At 49.4% G+C, this 20943-nt stretch overlaps 1 protein-coding gene across 8 annotated transcripts in view; it reads left to right on the forward strand.

The window, feature by feature from the left end:
* Positions 1-6169: 6169 nt before the first annotated feature.
* The window catches only part of SFI1 (SFI1 centrin binding protein), a 66627-nt gene continuing 51853 nt past the window's right edge, over positions 6170-20943 (forward strand). For 5 of the 8 annotated variants that reach the window (XM_027863893.1, XM_027863952.1, XM_027863925.1 and 2 more), the window contains exons 1-8: positions 6386-6825; positions 7289-7424; positions 11165-11329; positions 12024-12095; positions 14107-14217; positions 16724-16818; positions 17938-18055; positions 20359-20461. In XM_027863893.1, the coding sequence (XP_027719694.1) occupies positions 7309-7424; positions 11165-11329; positions 12024-12095; positions 14107-14217; positions 16724-16818; positions 17938-18055; positions 20359-20461 (780 nt within the window). In that variant the 5' untranslated portion in view covers positions 6386-6825; positions 7289-7308. Of the gene's footprint in view, positions 6275-6385; positions 6826-7288; positions 7425-9063; positions 9084-11164; positions 11330-12023; positions 12096-14106; positions 14218-16723; positions 16819-17937; positions 18056-20358; positions 20462-20943 lie in introns of those variants that run through there. The other 3 variants (XM_027863907.1, XM_027863900.1, XM_027863915.1) reach the window with 3 other exon arrangements.

Consider the following 20943-nt stretch of genomic DNA (forward strand, 5'->3'; position numbering starts at 1 on the left):
TACCCCTCTCCATCAGGAAGTGAGTGGTATGTTTTATCATTGTGTTGAACAGAATTCTAAAGTCTTTACAAGTTGTTTTCCTCTATAATGTTGTAATTGTTTGTATAAATTGTTCACCTGGTTCTGTGTACTCCCTATGTTCTACGTGAGTTCACAAAAATCTTGTGGAGGCGACGGCAGGGGGGAGGGGTTGGCAGAGCTGAGCCAAGATGGCAGAGAAAAGGCAGTGACGTGCCTGCTCCCCCAAACCCCTCTGAACACCTTTAAATAATGCCATAAAACAATTCCTGGATCAGCAAAACCCATAAAAGGACAGGGTGAAATAATTTTCCAGCCCAAGACAACTTAGAAAGTCACTGGGAAAGGTCTGTCACACCTGGATGAGAGTGGATTGCGGTCCAGTGCAGATCACCCAGAGCAGCCCAGCACTGGCCCCAGAAGATAAGGAGCAAGCCTTGGGAGCCACTGAACCAGTAGCGGCAGCAACTCTAGCCCACGGATGATAAAGAGGTCGAATGGCTGATTAGAAGGAGATGATGGGGGTCTCTTTGCTAGCACTGAGGCAGAACTCTGTTGCTTTGCCCATACTCGGATCCAGGTCCTGGGTGGCAGTCCCAGGGTGAGGAGGAGCACCAGCACCCTGGAGCTTATGGCCACAGGGTTGCGGGAGCCCTCCTCACAATTCCAGGGCAGAAAAGAGTGCTTGTGGTCATTCACAGACCAGAGCACAGGCCAGGAAAGGAGAAATAAACATCTTGCCTTTGATCACACCACCTTGGAAGAACTGATAATTTAGAGGTCCCTAGAAGTATCTCTGAAAACAGTCACAGAAATCCCCTGAAGCTTGGGACAGTACACCCTCCACACTGAAAGCAGAGCCCTACTTTAAGAAACGGTTAAAAGTCAAGAAATGGGCTGGGAAAAGTATATATAAGTATATATTTAATTTAGTTGGATAGTACCACTCCTGCTATGAATACGTGTTCCCTTTTGAATGTTCTTTTGCTCTTTTCTGGTTTTGCTTTTATTCAAGGAATTATCTTCTTCAGTGAGCTTTTGGACCTCCTTTTCCATCTGGACAATTCTGCTTTTTAAGGCATTTTTCTCCTCATTGGCTTTTTGGACATCTTTTGCCACTTGGGTTAGGCTATTTTTTAAGGTGTTATTTTCTTCAGTATTTTTTGGGTCTCCTTTAGCAAGTTGTTGACTAATTTTTCATGATTTTCTTGCATCACTCTCATTTCTCTTCCCAATTTTTCCTTTACTTCTCTTAATTGATTTTCAAAACCTTTTTTGAGCTCTTCCATGGCCTGGGGCCAATTCATATTTTTCTCGGAGGCTTTGGCTGTAGGAGCTTTGACTTTGTTGTCTTCTTCTGGTTATATGTTTTGATCTTCTTTGTCACCAAAGTAAGATTCTGTGGTCTGATTCTTTTTGCGATGTTTGCTCATGATCCTAGCCAATTACTTGAGCTTTAAACTCTTTGTTAAGGTAGGGGTCTGCTTCCAGTGTGGAGGGTGCACTGTCCCAAGCTTCAGGGGTTTTGTGCAGCTGCTTTCAGAGATACTTCTAGGGACCTGTAAATTTTCAGGTCTTCCGAGGTGGTATGATCAAGGGCGAGGTGTTGACTCCTTTCCTGGCCTGTACTGTGGTCTGTGAGTGACCACAAGCACTCTTTTCTGCCTTGGAACTGTGAGGAGGATTCCCTCTCCACCGCTACCACAAGCTCTACCATGCCAGCGCTCCTCTTCTCCCCAGGACCACCACCCAGAACTGTGACCCGGATCCAAGCACAGGCAAAGCAACAGAGTTCTGCCTCAGCACCAGCAAAGAGATCCCTGCAGTCCCCCTCTCATCAGCTGCTCGATCGTGCCACTGTCTGTGGGCTGAGAGCTCTGGAAGCAGCTGCTATGGTAGCCCTGTGGCTGTGCCAGGGCCAGGGCTGAACTGGGCTCCTCTTCCACCCATGTCGGATAGACCTTTCCCACTGACCTTCTAAACTGTCTTTGGTGTTTGTGGGTTGAGAAGTCTGGAAACTGCCACAGCTGCCACTGATTCAGTCCCCTAAGGACTGCTCCAAGTTTCCTAGGGTGCCATCTTTGCCTGTGTGACCCACACTAAACTGTGCTCCTCTCCCAGCCTGGCAAAACACACCATTCCCATCAACCATCCAGGTTATCTTGGGCTGGAAATTTGTTTCACTCTGTCTTTTTGTGGGTTCTGTAGCTCTAAAATTTGTTTAGAACCAATTTTTACAGGTATTTGGAGGGGTTTGGGGGAGAGCTTAAACAAGTCACTGTTTTTACTCCTTCGTCTTGGTTCCTCTCCCATCAAGCATTTTTTTTTACACATAGTCACAATTTTTATTATAGCAAAGAAGTGGAAATAAAATAGATGTAATTGTTTTTAGAATAGCTAACCAAACTATTTTACATAAATATAATGGAATTATTATTATACCTTAGGAAATTATGAAGTATATGAAGTTTTAAGAGAAACATGAGGACATGAACTGATGTATAGAGAATTAAATGAAACCAATAACTGAAAAGATGAATGGAAAAAAAAGCAACAAAGAAACAAAGCCTGAAAAGCATGTAATTATGCAAACTTGTCCCTGAAGAAGATAACATGTCCCATCAAGAAGTCTTGATGAAAAAACCAGAGCTGAATAGAACATTTGACTTTCAAATACAAGACTCAAAAGAAGCATAAAAAGGTAAACAAGAAAGGGAAATCATAAGGGATTTAACAAGGCTAAACTGTTTATATTCTTACATGGGAAGATACCTGTTACTCTTAAGAATTTTCTCATTATTAGGACAGATAGAAGGAGTATATATAGACAGAGGGCACAGGTGTGAGTTGAATATGAAGGGATGATATCTAAAAATAAAATTAAGAGGTGAGAGAGAAATGTACTAGGAGAAAGGGAAAGGTAAAATGGGGTAAATTATCTCACATAAAAGAGGCAAGGAAAAGCTTTTATAGTGGAGGGGAAGAAGGGGGAGGTGAGGGGGAGTGAGTGCCCTTACTCACATCAGAATTGGCTCAAAGAGTGAATAACATATACACTCAATTGGGTATAGAACTCTATCTTACCCTACAGGAAAGTAGGACGGCAAGAAGATAAGAGAAAGAGGGGGGTTGATAGAGGGGAGGACAAATTGGGGGAGGGAGTAGTCAGAAGCAAAACACTTTTGAGGAGTGACAGAGTGAAAGGAGAGAGAGAATAGAATAAATGGGGTGGGGTGAGGAAGGAAATAGGCTGAAGGGAAATACAGGTAGCAATAATAACTGTGAAAAAAATTTTGAAGCAAATTTCTCAGAGAAAGGCCTCATTTCTCAAACATATAGAGAACTGAGTCAAATTTATAAAAGTAAGAGCCATTCCTTGATTGATAAATGATTAAAAGATATGAACAATTTTCAGATGAAGTAATCAAAGCTTTCTATAGCCATGTGAAAAAAAAATGCTCTAACCCAGTATTGATTGGAGAGATACAAATTAAAATAATTCTGAAGTACTACCTTATACCTATTAGAATGGCTAATAGGACAGAAAAGGTAAATGACAAATGTTGGAGGGGATGTGGGAAAAATGCGACATTAATGCACTGTTGGTAGAGTTGTGAACTGATTCAACCATTCTATAGAGCAATTTGGAACTATGCCCAAAGGGCTACAAAACCATACATACCCTTTGACCTAGCACTACCACTACTAGGTCTGTATCCCAAAAGAGATTAAAAAAAAAAAGGAAAAGGACCTATATGTACAAAAATATTTATAGCAGTTCTTTTCTGGTGGCAAAGAAACGGAAATTGAAGGGGTGCCCATCAATTGGGGAATGGCTGAACAAATTGTGGTATGTGATTATGATGGAATACTATTGTGCTATAAGAAATGATGACTTGCATGGGCTGATGATGCAAAGTGAAATGTACTGTGTGCAAAGTAACAGCAATATTGTGAGATGATCAGCAGTGAATGACTTAGCCGTTCTCAGCAATACAATGATCCAAGACAACTCTGAAAGCGTGATGATGAAAAATGCTCTCCATTGCCAGAGAAGGAACTGATGGTGTCTGAATACTGATTGAAGCAGACTTTTTAAACTTTCTTTATTTTTCTTGAAGGTTGGTTTTTTTTTTTTTTGGTTTGTGTTTTTTTCACAACATGACTATTATGCAAGTGTTTTGCATGACTACACATGTATAACCTATATAGAATTGCTTGCCTTCTCAATGGGGGTGGGGTACAGAGGGAGGAAGGAAGCGAGAGAATTTGGAATTCAAAGTTTTAAAAAACAAATATTAATAATTGTTTTTACATGTAACTGGGGAAAAATATACTACTATTGCCTATATCAGATTGCACACCGTCTTGGGGAGGGAGGGGGAGAAAAATTAAAAACTCAAAAGCTCAAAATAAATTAATTTTGAAAAAAGAAAAATATAATGGTAAATAAATTTTTTTAAAAAGTAAAAAGAAAAAGGTCTTCCCAGCTTCTGAAATCATCCATTTCATCATTTCTTATGGTCCAACAACAGTCCACCGCATTCCTATACCACAATTTGTTTAGCGGTTCCCCTAAGGACAGCTCCATGAGTAGAGCTGTTATAATATTTTTGTGATCAATTTATTAAGCACCTACCACGCCAGGCACAGTGCTGAATGCAGGGGCTTCAAAAAAGAGACAAAAGACAGCCCAATAACTTTTGGGGTACAGCTGAGAGAAAGGTGGATCCCTTGAGCTTGGGAATTGTCAGCTGCTGTGGGCTAAGTGGATCAGGTGTCCTTACTAAATCCAGCACCAATATGAGCCCCCAGGAGCAGGGGGACCACCATGCTGTCTACCGAGGGGCAAACCCCAGGATGGAAAAACAGAACAGGCCCAAGTCTGAGCTGACCAGAATTGGGATCAAGCCCTTGACTGGCCCCTGCACTGCCAGCCTGGGAGAGACAAGGAGACCCAGATATTCTAAAATGGCAGGATCACCCCCACCCCACCCCCATTTCTTTTGCATATACTCACATATGTACATATTTTCCCCTGGTAGAATGTAAGCTCCCTGAGGGCAGGGACTTTCATATTTCCCCCCCTTAACATTCTCAGGCAACTCAAGAAGACTAGGAAATGCAGAAGTGCCAATCTACATTAGCAGAGGGAGTTTCTTCATTGAGAATTCCGTATACCTAGGAAAACACAGTTCTGGGTCTAGCACAGGGCTGGACACAGTAGATGCTTAATAAATGTCTGTTGAACTTAAATGAACAAATGTATTAGTGAGGATAAGGGAGCCACAGGGTTCAATTTCCCCTAGGAGGAAGCCTCTGAATTCTCTGCTCTGAATTTAGGCTCGGAGAGAGTTAGTGACTTGCCCACAGGCACACAGGAAGGAAGTAGCTGAGTAGAATTCGAACCCAGATCTTTTTAATAAATCTCTTATTTGTGAGTTTTTCCACCTTCCACAAAGTGCCTCTCCGGCGAGCCCAAAGAATCAAAGGGGTTGCTGCACGCTTTCCAAAACGCATACACGAGGCAATGACCAGCTCCAGGAGCCCAGATTCCTCCGCGACCACAGAGAGCGCAGAGCCGGCGCTTGGCTCCCAGCGTGGCCGGAGCCGCTCATCTCTATGGTTCCGGGACGCGAGGGTCGCTCTAGCCTGCTGCCTGGGCTCGTCTCGTTGGTCCCGATCCTCGCAGGGCCCTATGTTATGTTTACAGGGCTCTGGTTAGAAGGTCCTCCCCATGGGGCTGCCCCCGGGGTGCCTGAAAGTATTTGTCACACTCCACGCTCACCGACCTCTCAGAGCCACAAAGGACCCTGAAGGCCCGTAAAAGAAGGGTATTTCAATAGTTCAGCTTTTGTATAGATAATTTTTTTTTTTTTTTTGTACGGCGCGAAGTTGGGCACTTCAAGACTGGGGAGGGGAGAGCGCGAGATGAGGAACGGAGGGACTACGGCTGCGCAGACGTAACCCGCCGCTACTTCCCCTCAGCTTTTCCCGGGCGTCCTCGCGTCTCCAAGGCGACGGGGGCGGAGCCTGCGGAAGGCGCGGGAAGTCGGCGCGAGGAGGGGAGCTGGAGTCCTCGCGGGGCCAGGGCGACTCCCTCGTCTCTCCCTCCTTGCGTCCGTCACCTCAGGGCTGGCTCCAGGCCCGGCCTCAGACACCTCGTCCCCGCAGCGGCAGCCCTCCCGGTCTTTTCGGCTGGAGGACAGCGCGCCCAGCGTCGGCCTCAGCCCCAGCCCCCAACCCCTAGCCCAGGGTAGGAGAGGAGGGAGACTCCCCATCAAAGAACCCCACCCTCAGATCGGCGCCTAGGGAGGGAGCCGTCTGCGCCTGCGCGGGCCTGGCGCCTGCGCCCTGGGTCTACCCCGCTCGCTGGGTGATCGGGGCTGGTCCCTTGTCCTCTCTGGACCTCGATTGATTTGTTTGTCCAGTTGGCAAAAGAGTGGCAAGCTTCGGGGGTGGGGCACCGAACGGGTTGGAATCCAGGCCCTGGCGAGTGCTCCCTGTAGGCGTGTAGGCAAGTCACTTCTGCCGTAGACCTCTTAAATGACAGCTTATGTGGATGGTCTATACAGAAAAGGCAGCCTGGCGTTTTAGAGTTTGCCTGGAGGCTGGAGTCCTGGGTTCAGATCCTGCCTCTAGGACTTATTAACTACCTGTGTGACCCTGGGCGAGTCACTCCACTGTTTGGTGCCTCAGTTTACCCATCTGTAAAATAAAGGGGATGGACATTTACATAGCGCCTTAAAGGTGGCAAAATACTTCATGAATTTTCACCCATTTGATCAGCTCAGACCACTCTAGCAGGTAGGTGCTGTTATTAGCCCATTTCACAGAGGAGGAAACTGAGGGAGAGATGACATCACAGGTCATAACCCTTGTCTTGGGGGTCCTTCTTTGGGAGTTTAGTTAATGAGGAGGATGGCCTTATTTGGAAATCATCCCCTCCCTCCCAGGGTCTCTGCTGTTTTGCCTCCCCTGCAGAATTGTGTGGGGTTGCATCAGCTTGTTCCTCTTTTTTCAACAATGTCCGTTGGTTTTTAGTGATCCACGCTCCCCCTTCCATCACTTGTCTAGTTGTGTATGCAATCATTTGTGTCTAAGCAAATGCTAACCGGGCCTCCGTTCAAGGGCTTGGAATTTCAAACAGCCTAGAATAAGATAATTCATCAGCAATATCTAGTGTGTCCTCTGCAGTGGGGACCTGAGAATGTGTTGTCCAGAGAGGCCCGGAGAGGCCAGAGATGACCCCTGTCCTTTCTTTCTGCAGGTCTCTCACACAGCTAAAAGATGTCACGAACCAACCCCGTGGTGAGCTCTCTGGGGGCAGATGCTAAGGTGGAGGGTGATTTGGATTTCGGCCCAAGAGGAACCAAAGTGACCCTGGGGATCAAGGCCAAGGCCAGGTAAGACGAAGGCCTTGACAGTTAAGCTCATTGAACCTTAGGTCGAAATCATATTCAGTTCAGACTCGTGGAGAGGCCAAGCACAGGATAAGGACTATGGACAGGCAAGGCTTTGATTGGGCTTCATGGTCATTAGAATTGTAAGGAACACCTTGAACCTGATAAAGCTCAGAGTCACCCTGAGGTCATGGAAAGGTTCAGTGTGGTTTAAGGCTCAGTCCTGGCCTTTTGACCGGGCTTGGTAAAGAAGAGTTTTCTGGTGGCTGGCTCTGCTCATTGGCCATGGCTGCTGCTGGCCATTGGGCCTCTCACCAGGCCTGCTCTGACGTTAGCTGCCAAGGCTGTTGGGATTAAAAGTGTCCCTGAGCCAAGCCTACCCTGGCGAAACAAAGAACCCCACTTCAGTCACCTCGGTGGGCTCCAACTCTGGCCCTATGCCCTCCGTTCTTGAGCTGGGGCTCCCCAATCTCATGAAGCCGGCTTTTTGAACCCAACCCCAATTTAAGACTTTATGTTTGTGCTGATTAAATTTGATTTATTGTAGCATTTTGAAAGCTTTTTGCAGCCTGACTCGTCCACCACGTTAGCTGTGCTTCTTAGCTTGGGGTCGTTCACAGACTGATGAGTGGGCAGAGTCTTCTTAAAATTGGAGCAGATCCCTGGGGCACCCTGCTGGAGACCTCCTTTCAGGCTGGTGTTGGATTATTAACGCGTGCTCTTGAAGTCCAGCTTCTCGACCAGTTCTGGAGCTCCCTTATTGTGTATGCTCTGGCTTAGCCCACTTGTCATCTTCTCCACAAGATAACATAAACAACTTGTGAATACTTTGCTAAAAATCTACTAAATTCAGCAGTTGACTAACGTGACTCCCAAACGTAGTACTCTGTGTTTTGGGAGCAGTTTTGCCAGAGATAAATTTAGACCCAAATGTGGGTCTTCTTTGTTGTCCGGTCGTGTCCAGCCAAGAGAACCATTTGTGTGAAAAAGATCTGGGGGTCTTTGTTGTTGTTATTCAGTTGTTTATCAGTTGTGTCCAATTCTCTGTGATCCCATTTGGGGTCTTCATGGCAGAGATACTGAAGTGGTTTGTAATTTCCTTCTCCAGCTCATTTTACAGATGATGAAACTGAGGCAAACAGGGTGAAGTGACTTGCCCAGGGGCATACAATAATAAGTGTTTGAGGCTAGATTTGAATTCAGGTCTTTGTGACTCCAGGCCCAGCATTCTTCCCATTGAGCTGCCTCCTGGACTCCTAGGTCTTCTTAGGGAGAGAGAAATCCAAAGGGACAGGCTCTATCCTGCCTTTGAAAACCTCTCTGCCACGAGCCCATTTCTACTCTCAACTGATAGGATTCCTAAACAAAAGACAAAATTCCACACTCAACATCAAGCCAGAGTACAAAGTCCAGGAAGAAACAGTATTTGGTTCATCAAACAGAAACAATGCTAACTGAATTGTAGGGACATTCTGGGGAATCATTTTCCTATAATGCCTCATTCCTTCTTTTCACCAGCCTCCTCCAGGAGGAAGTCATGGGATGCTTCTACTAACTGAATCAATCAAAGGCATCTTTCCCTTAGTCCGATCATTCAGTGTGAGCGAGGATTCCTTCCTCAATTAGGCCCGGTGAGGCCTTTGGGGAGGACGATGTGTAAAGGTGAGACCAAGGCTTAGGACAAAGACACTAAGAAAATAAGATTCTTGGTATTTCTGGAACGGGGCATGGAGCAGGGGGCGAGGCTGGGGATACGTCCATACCAGTAAACGAGCTCTTTTGAAGGTTTGCCAAAAGGTCAGAGGAAGGGGTGGGAGTAGACAAACACTTGAGCTTGCATTCCCAGCCCACAGATCATGGCGGGTGGTTCAGTCATGAAGCCGGGCCTGGTGATCGAGGAGCCCTGGGCTGGGGGCAGGAGGCCTGGGGCTTGGTCCTGTCTTTGCCACTGTCTGGTAGTAGCACTGCTTAGGGCACTCACTCAGTATTTTTGTAGACCAGCAAGCATTTAGTAAGCGCCTGCTGTGTGTAAGGCAGTGGGCTGGGGGCTGAAGATAGAAATACAGAGAATGGAATGGTTCCTGCTCCCAAGGAGCTCATTTTCTATCAGAGAAAAAAATACTATTTTACACACATACACACACGTATTTATACATATATATAAACACATACACACATATACACATATATGCATATACACACGTATACATGTACATATAAACATATGCATGTATGCGCACATTCACCCATGTATGTATACGTGTACATATGTAAACACATACACCATATGTGTACATATATACACATGCATGTGTGTATATATGTACCTATATACACATACATATATTTGTGTATATAAATACGTGTATATATGTACCTGTATTCATATAATTACTTGCATATGTACAGAATTAAATGAAAATAATTTAATAGAAGGTCACTAGGAAGAGATAGTTAGAAACAAATTTAGAGTCAGAGGCATTTAGGGTTTGAGGGGGATCAGGAAAGATTTTGTCAAAGGTGGAGCTTAAACGTGGAAGACCCTGAAGGAACTTCCAAGGAAGTTCTTGGAGAAGGGATGGCATTCCAGGCAGAGGGCACAGCCAGCGTGAAGGTGTGGAGATGGGCTAAGGAGTAAGAAAGAAGGCGTGCAATATGGAAAAGAAGGGGCCTCCTATCTAAGGAGGTTAGCAGCGGGGCAGATTGTGAAGGACTTTACAAGCCAGAGAGAGGAGAGTATATTTGCTTCTCCAGGCAGTAGGGAGCCACTGGAGTTATTGAGTAGCGGAGGACCGCGGCAGGTCTGCGCAGCCTTGGTGGCTGTGTGGAGGCAGGGTGGCCAACCAGCAGAATGCTGGCATGTGCAAACGGCAAGGTGTGCAGCGGCTTGGAGGTGTGGGGCGAGGAATCCAGGTGATGCGATGTTACTGTCCTGGTGCTCTGCAAGGATGGGGGGGTCTTGGATAGAAAAGGGAGGTTCAGCGCAGAAGTGGGTGTGAGGAGAAAGATGCTGAGTTGTTTTTGGACATGTCGCATTTGAGGGATCTCTGGGACATGTAGTTTGGAATGTCTCGGGCAGCTGGTGAGGTGGGTCTGAAGCTCAGGGAGCCTGGGGCTGGATCTCTGTCTCCAGGAGGAGTCTGCACAGATGGTGAGGAGGTCCCAGACAGGGCTTTTTGGGTGGCAATGCTGAGCCAACAAGGGAGACTGAGAAGGGGGGGCCACCCAGGTGGGAGGAGAAGCAGGAGGCAGCCCGGCCCCAGGAAGCCAGAGGAGAGAGGCAGCGGGGGGAGCGAAGTCGGCCGTGCGGGCCAGGCACAGAGAAGGCCAGGAGAGCTTGCTGGTCCCTCAGCAAAGAACAGGTTCCGTTGTGTGAGAGGTGGGAGCTGCCCAGCGGAGGGCTGGGAGAGACAGAGGAGCGGAGGTGGAGGCCGCTGAGAGGAGAACCGCAGGAGAGGTCAAGGTTGATGACTCGGGCTGGGACAGGCAAATGGAGACTTGTGAAGGATGAAGAAGACTCGGGCTTTTGGAGGCGATGGGGACGGAGCCAGTGATTAGGGAGAGACTGACTGATCAGAGCTTCGGGGTTCTAAGAGTGTACATGGAGTGCAGCCATGGCGCTGTCTACACCTGTCCCCAAGGTTCTGGCTTTCGCTTGGTGCTCGGGGCTCTGGTGACTTTCCTAACTGATGATGAAAACGTGATTGTGATACCTCCACCGCTGGCTGATGTTTCCCCCTTAGGTCTTTGAAGAAAGACACAGCTGGGATGCACCAGCCTCCGAAAGGCCTGAGGAGCAAAGTGCCCTCCGTCCCTTGGCGGCGGGCACCAGGTAAAGGGCATCAGCCTCCGGATCAGCTCTCGTACACTTGGAACCGTGGGGGCCGCTTAAGAGAATTGCGCAACAGGTGAGAGGGGCCTGCCTCTGTCTAATACGAGTGACTCTATGTTTCCCTGGGTTTTTAAAGAAGGATTAATTTTTGACCCTTTTTACCCCAGCTGAAAGCTTGATACCCAGTGACTCATCCTTCATCCAGTTGCATAATTCAGACATTTATAGGCCCCTGGGGCCAGGGGAACGAGGGCATTGAGGCTAGGAAGATTGGGAAGAAGTTATATGCACAAAAACTTCAAATGTGGGGTGCTATCATGTGGTGGGCCTGCCTTCCATGGGCGGTATTTGCAGCTGTCCCCCACCTGCTGCTGGTTGTCAGGTGTGGGTCACTCACCTGTGTGCCAGCCCCCGCGCTAGGCTAAGTGCTGAGAGTATAGGGAATGGCGGACGGCTGTCCCTTCCTCTGGGAGCCCCAGGCTGGCAGGGGAGACGGAAGGCAGGCCCTGGCATCAAGGCGGATGTCTGCTCTTTTCACTCTTGAGCCCTCTGTGGCTGAAGCTGGCACGCCAGGGGGAGAGTCTGCACGAACCTGGTGACACTTCCCCGACCATCCTGAGGGTTTTCTTACTTGCTTTTTGCTGGGACGCCAACACCTCCTAATTCCACTAGCGCATCTCCCTCCTGCGGCTTTGCATCACAATGTTAGGAGGAAGGCTCCGATGGCTGATGGAGAACCACTTTATCTGCCATGGTCCCTCTTCTTTCAGATGTCTGGCCAGAAAGTTCTTCTTCTTGTGGGCGCAGCAGACCTTCGGAAGAGTCCTTCCCTCGAGAGCCAGGTAGGGTGGATGGTGAGCTGGACGCTTGTTCTGCCCTCTCTGATGGGGGCGGGGCTCTGGTGGAGCTCCCCTTGGAGCCGGCCTCGGGCTCGGGCATCATGTGGTGTCCTCTGTCCTCTGAGCACAAGGTATGTACCCGCTCAGAGTTAAGGGTGCTTTCAGGCCACTAGAAGACCTGAGCAGAAAGAGAAGAAATGGACACTGATGGGGGCAGAGCTTTGTGGGATGGAGAGAGACAAGTCTGTTTTCCCTGGTCTTGACCTGGATCAGCCTCAGAGGGAGCACTACCTGGCCTCCCTGTCTGCTCCAGCCTTGACCCTTAGCCCTTTCCTGGCCAGGCCGGGCCAGACCAGGGCACTCAGTTCACACTGGTGTAGCTGGAGAAAGACGTGAAGGGACCCTGCTGCCCAGTACCCTGCCTCCTGCCTGCCTTGCCCTTGCAGGCCTCGCCCTCGGCCTCATGGGTTGTGGCGAGCTTCCCACATTCGAGTGCTCAGCGCTCAACCCTGCAGCGCTTCCTTGTGTCCCTCTGACTGGTGTGAGAGGGGAAAGGCCGCCTCCTCCCCTGCCTTCAACATTGTGGCATTTCTCGAGTCCTTCTGTGCATGGAGAGTCCTGTATGTGGGTGCACTTAGGGGGATGGTGCTGCTGACCTCACACTCCTGCACATCAAGGCTGTTTCCCAAGGTTTTGTCTTTAGAGAGCAGGGGTTCTTAACCTCTTTCTGCGCCAGAGACCCCTCTGGCAGGCTCATGGAGCCCAGGGACCCCTGCTCCAAATCATCTTTTTTTTTGCCTAGGCGATGGGGTTAAGTGACTTGCCCAGGGTCACACAGCTAGTAAGTGTTATGTGTCTGAGGCTGGATTTGAACTCAGTCCTCCTGAATCCAGGGCCTGCGCTCTGTTCGCTGCCCCTCCAAATCATCTTTTTAAAAAATTCCTAGTTGAAGGAATGCTAAATGGAGTTAGAGGTTACGTAGGCCACCTTTCTCATCCGAATTTGTGAGTCCCTTGTATCCTGTCCATGGGGCTCCATTGGAGCCTGTGAACCCCTGGTTAAGAATGCGTCTTACAAGTGAAGAACTAGTTGATTTCTTTCTTGGAACATATATTTTCCCCCTTTCATTTAATGGCAGACCTCATTGTATGTCATAAACACATTATATTGTGTATAAATGTGGGTATACATCACAATTTTTACGTATGGAAAGGTGTTTGTGGAAGCTGGCTATTTAAATGAATATTCCGTGTTACCTTTTGTTAAGCAGAGACTTCTTTTCCTTCATTTTCTTTTCTTTTTTTTTTTCAAGGCAGTTGGGTTTAAGTGACTTGCCTAGGGTCACACAGCTGCTAAGTATCAAGTGTCTGGTCTGAGACTGGATTTGAGCTCCTGGGTCCTCCTGACTCCAGGGCCCATGCTGTATCCACAGCGCCACCTAGCTGCCCAGAGACTTCTTTTCTAAAGTGAATTCTTACCCTTCACTTCTCCTCTGGGCAAATCCTTTCTTTTTTTTTTTTTTTTGTTTTTGTTTTTGTTTTTGTTTTGTGTTGTTTTGCTAGGCATTGGGGTTAAGTGACTTGCCCAGGGTCACACAGCTAGTAAGCGTCAAGTGTCTGAGGCTGGATTTGACTCAGGTCCTCCTGACTCCAGGGCTGGTGCTTTCTCCACTTCCTTTCTTATTTTTTAAATATCAATCTTTATTGCTCCCTTTTGTTTTACATCCCCACCATTTCCCAGTGTTTCCCTCCTCCCTTCTCGTCCCAGAAAGCCATCCCACAAAATTAAAAGGGAAGGACCCCAGAACAGTTCAAAGGCACCATCGTGTGGAGTCTGGTGTCCACTGTGGTGTAGGCATCCCCTCTTCGCCTTCCCAGTAGCCCTCGGGCCGTTAGCCGCCTTCTGTGTGTGTGCGTGTGCGCTGGTCTGATGGGACATGAGGCTTTGAACTAAGGCTGCCCCCCAAGCTGCCCTCGGCAGGCCTTCAGCTGTTGCGATTTCTCCCCTACCTCAGGCACCACTATGAGACGAGGCTCCTGCAGAAAACCTTCGAGGACTGGAGAGAAGAGTGGTGGGTCGTCCGGCGAGAGTGGAAGCTCAGGGTCCGAGCAGACTGCCACTACAGGTCAGATGGTCACCCCACTAGCCCCTTTTTTCCTAATAGAGATTCTGAAACAATTCCTTTTGGGTGTTTCTGCCGGCCGGAAACACCCAAAAAAGTTTCCGCCACTGAGGTGCTCTGGTCTGCCACCAGTCCCTTGGGGGTGGGGGGGGGTTAAAAATACTCAGTTAGACAACATCTGCTGCTGGGATTGAAGTGTGGTGGTTCTCCCAGGAACTTCCTCCGTGGCGGGCTGTGCATCTCTGGTCTCGGCCTCGTAACCCCGTCCCTAAGAGTTGGTGAGACCTGGGTGGCCAGTTCTGGCTGAGATGTCCTCGGAAGGCCTCAGCAAGCCGGCCTCCATCCCGCTCTCAGGGCCCACTCTCACTCAGTCAACAAGCATTTCTTCAGTGCCCCAGTTATGGAGAAAACTCTATAGACGAAGTGGACTGTGACCAAGAACATCCGCTTGGCTGCAGTTGGAGGCGAAGCTGAAATTTAGCCGTGACCTTTTCTTCCCAAAGAAGTTTTTGTATCCTGTGCACAGAGAACCAAACGCTTGACAAGTAGGACGACGCACAACTCGTAGAGAGAGACGAACCAGGCCCAGGTGGGATGGGAGGGGTTGTCCAAGCCCTTGTGGCTGCCGGGGTGGGCCTGGTTAAGACGCAGGCTCACAGGCTTCCCTCAGGCTGCCTGCTGCCCCCACAGGGAGAGCTGGCTGCCCTCTTAGGAATGAGGGCTTTTTCTGTCTGTGCTTGGCACAGGAATACCAAGGCAGAAACAAAGCAGGCCCTACCCTCACAGAGCCAATGAGAGTGTCTACGAGCAGCGTATGCAGGACACAAATAGAACAGATACAACTGCGTGCAAAGCAGTCACAGACAAGGCGCCTTGGGAGGGAGGCCTCCAGCGTGGCTGCCCAGGCTCACGTTCCTTTTTTGTGGCCCCATCACCAGGCTGGCTTGGGCTGACCTCAATGTCTGCTAGGCCCCCCACGTCCTTGTCTCTAGCACACCTGCTGTCAAACCGTGTGCCCCCTCTCTTACGTGGGATGCTGATTTTTGATACCGGGAATCTAACTTGCCACTTCTCCCCATGGCGTTTCATCCTCTGGCCTGGTGTCACCTGGCACTTTGAGCCTTCCACTGATGCTGTAATCCATGTCATTGGCACATTTACCAGAGAGGTTTCTTTTTCTTTTTTTTTTTTTTTAATTAATTTATCGACAATCATTTCCATAAGCTTTTGAGTTTTAAATTTTTCTCCCCAAGACAGCGTGCAATCTGACATAGGCTCGACATATACATTCCTATTACACATATTTTCACAATAGTCATGTTGTAAGGAAGAATTAGAACCAATAGGAGGAACCACAAGAAAGAGGAAACAAAACAAAACAGAAGGAAAAAAAGAGCAAAGAGTGTGCTTTGATCCGCATTCAGACTCCATCGTTCTTTCTCTGGATGTGGATGGCATTTTCCAGCATGAGGCTTTTGGAAATGTCTTAGATCCTTGCATTGCTGAGAAGAGCTAAGTCCGTCAACGTTAGTCATAGCACCACATGGCTGTTACAGTGTACGACGTCCTCCTGGTTCTACTCACTTCACTCAGCATCAGTCCATACAAGTTTTCCAGGTTTTTTACCAGAGAGGTTTTGAGAGCATTCTTGCGCCAGGTGTGGCTTGGCTGGGATGCTCTGGGGTCCCTGCCAGCTCGAGAGGCTGTTATTCTGCCCTGTATATTAGGAGTCCCGCTTTTCTTGCCTTCAGTGACTCCCCCTCCTCCGGGCCGGCAGGAGGCCGTGGGCTCAGAGGTTGCGTAGTTGCCCTTAGATGCGGGACTTTACCTTTCCAGACTGAAGAGACCTGATGGTTTGCTGGTGGTTGTGTCTTGAGTGAATGACCTTGTTTCCCCTCGAGCTTCTCTCCTCGGCTGGTGCTTCTTCAGCCGTGTTGAGTTCACTGAATTGGCCACGTTTCAAAGCCAAGTCCAGATGACTTTTGGATTCTTGGTTGGTTTCCATTTTTCAGGCCTTGTTTTCCTCAATGACTGTGAGAAATAGAGCTGGCTGCAGTCACGTCTCTGTGCATGGCCTCTTGTCTTGCTTCTGCCATGATGTCTCACCTTGGTTACTTGTTCCCCTCTTGGGGGGTGCTTGCCAGGAGCAGCCGGGGTCTTCTTTATTCCGCTTGTGATAGTTTGAGGCGTTGTAGACAAAATCAGACTTTGTCTGGTTTTTTTTGTAGCAAGCAAACAGTGACAGACGTTAGTCCTTAGTGACATGGGAGAGTGCTCTCCTCCTTTGGGCTGGGCGGGCCCTCAGGTCCCTTCTGGCTGTGCAGATGGGCAGGGTAGTGAGTGTATAATGAGCCAGGATTTGAATCCAGGGCTTCTTCACAAGCAAAGCTGCTGTGCTGGAGTCTCAACAGATTAGCGGCACCAACGATGTGGTGTGGGAGGACTCTGGTCATATAGGCAGGCCCGGCTGTTTTCTGACAGAAGGTTCTTGACTCTTTTGGCTAATTAGATATTCCTTGTACAACCTAATGTTCCAAGCCTGGCAGACCTATGTTCGTCAGCGACGAGACAAGAAGAGGAAATACCGCAGAGCAGAGTATCACGGTAAGAGACCAGAAGATGAGGATAGCGGGTCTCAGAAGGAGGCGGCCTTGGGCAGAAAGTGTGGGCAAAGAGGAAGTCTCCTGACTCTCTGGGACTGTTTCTGATGCGCATGATGCGTGTAGGCGAGTGTTAGCAGATCTGAGGTGGGGCAGTGTAAGCTAGCAGAAGCTCTCTGGACTTGGAACCTTGGGATCTCCCTAATGTCCTCTTCAGGGAGCTGTGTGTTGTGTGTTGGGTGGATACCTGAAGGAGGGAATGAATGAAAACAATTTGGAACCGGCTGTAAAAAGTCACTAAACTGGCATAGCCTTTGATCCCACAGTACCCCTACCAGGCCCATAAGGTGGGACAAATGGGCCTGGAGCTCCCTTCTGGCCCCAGATCCAGGATTCCATGAAGAACACGGTTTGAGTCTGGCCACTGACTCAGTAATCATGTAACTAAAATTTTCTGCTAAACTCTCTGGATCTCAGTTTTTTGTCTTTTAAATTTTTCTTTTATTTTTAATTAAGAACCATTTCTTTTCTCTCTATCCCCCACTGAAAATAAAACAAAAACAAACCCTTGGAACATAAGTGCATATTCAAGCAAAACACATTACTCGTTGGCAGTATCCAAAATTGTGTCTCCTTTTGTATCTCAGATTCATCTCTCTGTTAGGAGGTGAGCATCGTTCTTCCTAGACCATAATTTATTCAGCTGTTCCCCAGTGGATGGGCATCCCCTCGGTATCTACTTGTTTGCCACCCCAAAAATAGCTGCTAGAAGTATTGTTGTACATGTGGGTCATTTTCTGGATTAGGTTTAGAATTAGGCTTAATCACAGAGGCACCTCAGAATTAGGGATAGGTTAGACTTACCTGGGCTGTGTGACCCTGGCATGTGCCCTGGGCCAGGTGGAACCTGGGAGCTGGTGGGCTTTGGTTAAGGGTGTTTCCTGTCCTGTAAATGAGAGGGAAGCTCCCCCTCGTCTGACCCACACGCTTGGTCTGTCTGGCTTTTCTCCTCTGGCTCCTCCCTGGTGACTCCTTTCCCTGCAGGGACAATATGGACAGTAGCCCAGCCGCGGTTCTCACCATCTCTCTCTTTTCCTTTCACTCGTCTCATCTCGGGGCTCAGCGGCCAAGCAGAAGCTGTGGCCAGTCTGGAAACACTGGCTCATCTATGTCGACGTTCGTCGGACCAAACGTGAGATGCGCACCTTGGCGCAGGAATTCAGGCAGCAGAGTATTCTCCGGTGAGTGTCTGTGAGCATGCGTACCTTCTGGGACGTGCTTGGGGCAGTCCCCGTGGCTGGCCATGACTGGGGGTCCCGGCCAACGCTGGCCTCCCTGAGCAAGCCTTTTACCTCGTAGGCTCAGTGGATGGTTATGGGACTGTGTGTGTGTGCGCGTGTGCGTGCGTGTGTGCATGAGTCCATAAACCATTATGTTGGAGGGCATAAGACACAGGGTCTCTCCTCAGACACCAGGGGCTTCTCTCTTCCCCTTTTCTGTACCATCTAATCCTGGGGTGTAGGGCTATCTGGACTGGCTCTGCTGCTTTACGTAGAGGGCCCAGTCTCTTGCATGAGGTGACCTGGCTCTTAAGGAGCAGAGCTGCGATTAAGCCTGTCCTAGAATCGATGGCAGTGGCTCAGAGTGCGAGGGGGCGCGGGAGGCCGTGGCTGCCCGCTCTGTGCCTAGGAGAGAATGGGGGTGGAGGGGTGGGTCCCCTCCCACTCCCTTTGTGCCTCCTTGTTAGATGACCCTGGGTGGGGTCAGGAGGAGGCCCACAAGGCTGGAACAGAAGACCAGCTCCCAGTCCGGGAGCCTTTGAACCTGCCTCTGGACAGACTCTCCTCTCGGCTATCCCTCCCGGGGTGGGGGGTGCCCAGACCCTTCCCCCTGGAACCGCCCATGTCACTTGGGGATGGTTCCCGTTAGGAAGTGCTCCCAGACATGCAACTGGGTCATGCCTTTGTGCTGCCTCCCCCCCCCCATTGCTCCTCGTTCTGCCCTCGAGGGACGGACAGAGCAAACCCAAAGCCCTTTTTGTAGGAGAAGCCTTTGGGTAATTGTGCCCCAGAGTCTTCTTTTCTTCAGCCTAGACATCCCCAGCCCCTTTAGTGTGTCTCGTAGGACATGGGCTCCAGGCCTTTCACTGTCCTGGTAGCCATCCTTTGAATGCTCTCCAGTTTATTGATGTCCTTCCTAAAATGGACAGCCCAGACCTGAGCACAGGCTGGACACAGTGCCTGTCTTACTGCAGTCCAAGCTTGTGTTAACTTTGCAGCCGTTTCCTTCTGTTGGCTTATTGATTTTGAAGTTCTCTGAGACCCCCAGATCTTTTTCTTACAGGTGGCTCCCTTGGTTCATCTTCTTGTCTCATACTTGTCACGTTGTCTTTAAAACCCCAGCATACAGGAAGCCTTTGTATTTACCCTGTCTGCATGTGATCTTATTCAACTTAGCCCAGTAGTCTGGCCTGTTAAACTTCTGTTGAGTCCTGATTCAGCCATCCCAGCTGGTCTCTCTCTGAGCTTTGTGTCCTTGGCAAATTGGATAATTGTGGCATCTAGACCTCGATAAAAATCTGAAACGGGCCAGGCCTAGGCCCCAGCCTGGTAGTGCTCCTGCTGGAGACGTCCTCCTGGCTGCGGTGGAGTGCTGCCGAGCCCCTGGGTCTGGCTATTGGCCAGCTCTGGAGCCCCGATCTCATCCACAGGCCCAGGCCACGCCTCTCCCTCTTTTCCATGATTGTAGCCGCAGTGACTGTATTAAATGCAGCTCAGTTGTTCTGTGACCTCGTCAGAAGATGAAATGCGCCTTGTGCGGTCTGCCTGGCTTTCGAGTCTGCTGGCTCTTTGTGATCGCTGCTTCTAGGAGCCATCCCTTTAACAGTGCGCTCCAGAGTCCTTGAGTTTATGGCTGCTGCTCTTTCTCTTTGAGAAATCAGGGCCGTGGCCCGTCGTCTAGTCCATAGTCCATCGGTTCTCTCACCGTCCTTGGGGGGTGCTTGTCTGGGCCGTGGCTTCGGGGTTCAGAAGGATCTGCGGGGCTGCCACATCCTTTGTGGTCATTTTTCTTCTGTCCAGTTCCAGTCTGGAGGCACTTATTATATGCCTACTGTGTGTAAGGCATTGTCCTTGCCCGAGCGGTTCTCCCTGCCGTCTTTTAGGACCGTCCCTTCACCCCGAACAGCAGTCTTACACTGCCTTTGCTCCCAGCTCCAGACCCAGCACGCTGCCCGACTCCTAGCTGCCATGTTCCTCCACGTTGACAGAGCCCGCGGCCAGGCCCCGGCTCCTGCTGTGGGCATTTCCTGCACACGTGGCAGCTGTTGTCTTCCTGGAGGAGAGCTGACATCCTTCTTGCAGCTTCCTTCAGCGGGTCCCCAAGAACCTCTGGTGGACACAGCCCCGTGCAGATGCCGCTCATGTGGGCCACGTGGCCAAGGTGTGGGAGGGGCACGGAGCCGAGATGCCTCACCTCCGCCACTTCCTCCCCCTTTCTTTTTCTCGGGTGATGGGCTGTCCTTATGAGATTCTCTTTGATCCAGAGTGCCTTGGAGAGTGTGGAGGCGGCAGGTGCAGAAGAGCCACATGGGCCGCGTGATGGACACTGTGGCGCTGCAGCACTGGGGTGTCAGCCTGCAATTCTGGGTAAGCCTCGGCTTGGTTATAGCCCCACGCGTTGTCTCGAATGATCAATCTGTGTTTTCTAGCTGATTCAGCCCATCACCCAAGGGCAGGTAGGACTTCTGGGTCATCTTTGACCTGGGTGGCCTTTCCCTCCATCTCCACCATCAATCCTTGGCAAGTCCTTTTCTCCCTCCACAAATGGGTTCATGTCCTTCCTCTCCTTTGCCCTCCCACTGCCACCACCAGCCCGGGCCCTTGGTGCCTCCCACCTGGGCAATCACTGCTGGCACACTTCCCTCACCTGCTGTCTCCCTCTCTGACCCATCCAGCTGATGCCCCACCAGCTTCCTGATGGAGAAATCTCATTTTTTTAACAGCTCTTAATAAGAGTTCGTGCCTAAAGAAACGAGAAAGAATATCACAGAGACTGTCTTAATAATATACAGTTTAGATGTTTTTGCACAAAGAAATCTAACTAGAAGAAAGCAGGAGAAAATCTTTGC

The sequence above is a fragment of the Vombatus ursinus genome, unplaced genomic scaffold, assembly GCF_900497805.2.
Source record: "Vombatus ursinus unplaced genomic scaffold, bare-nosed wombat genome assembly UNPS02001287.1, whole genome shotgun sequence".
NCBI classification, from domain to species: domain Eukaryota; kingdom Metazoa; phylum Chordata; class Mammalia; order Diprotodontia; family Vombatidae; genus Vombatus; species Vombatus ursinus.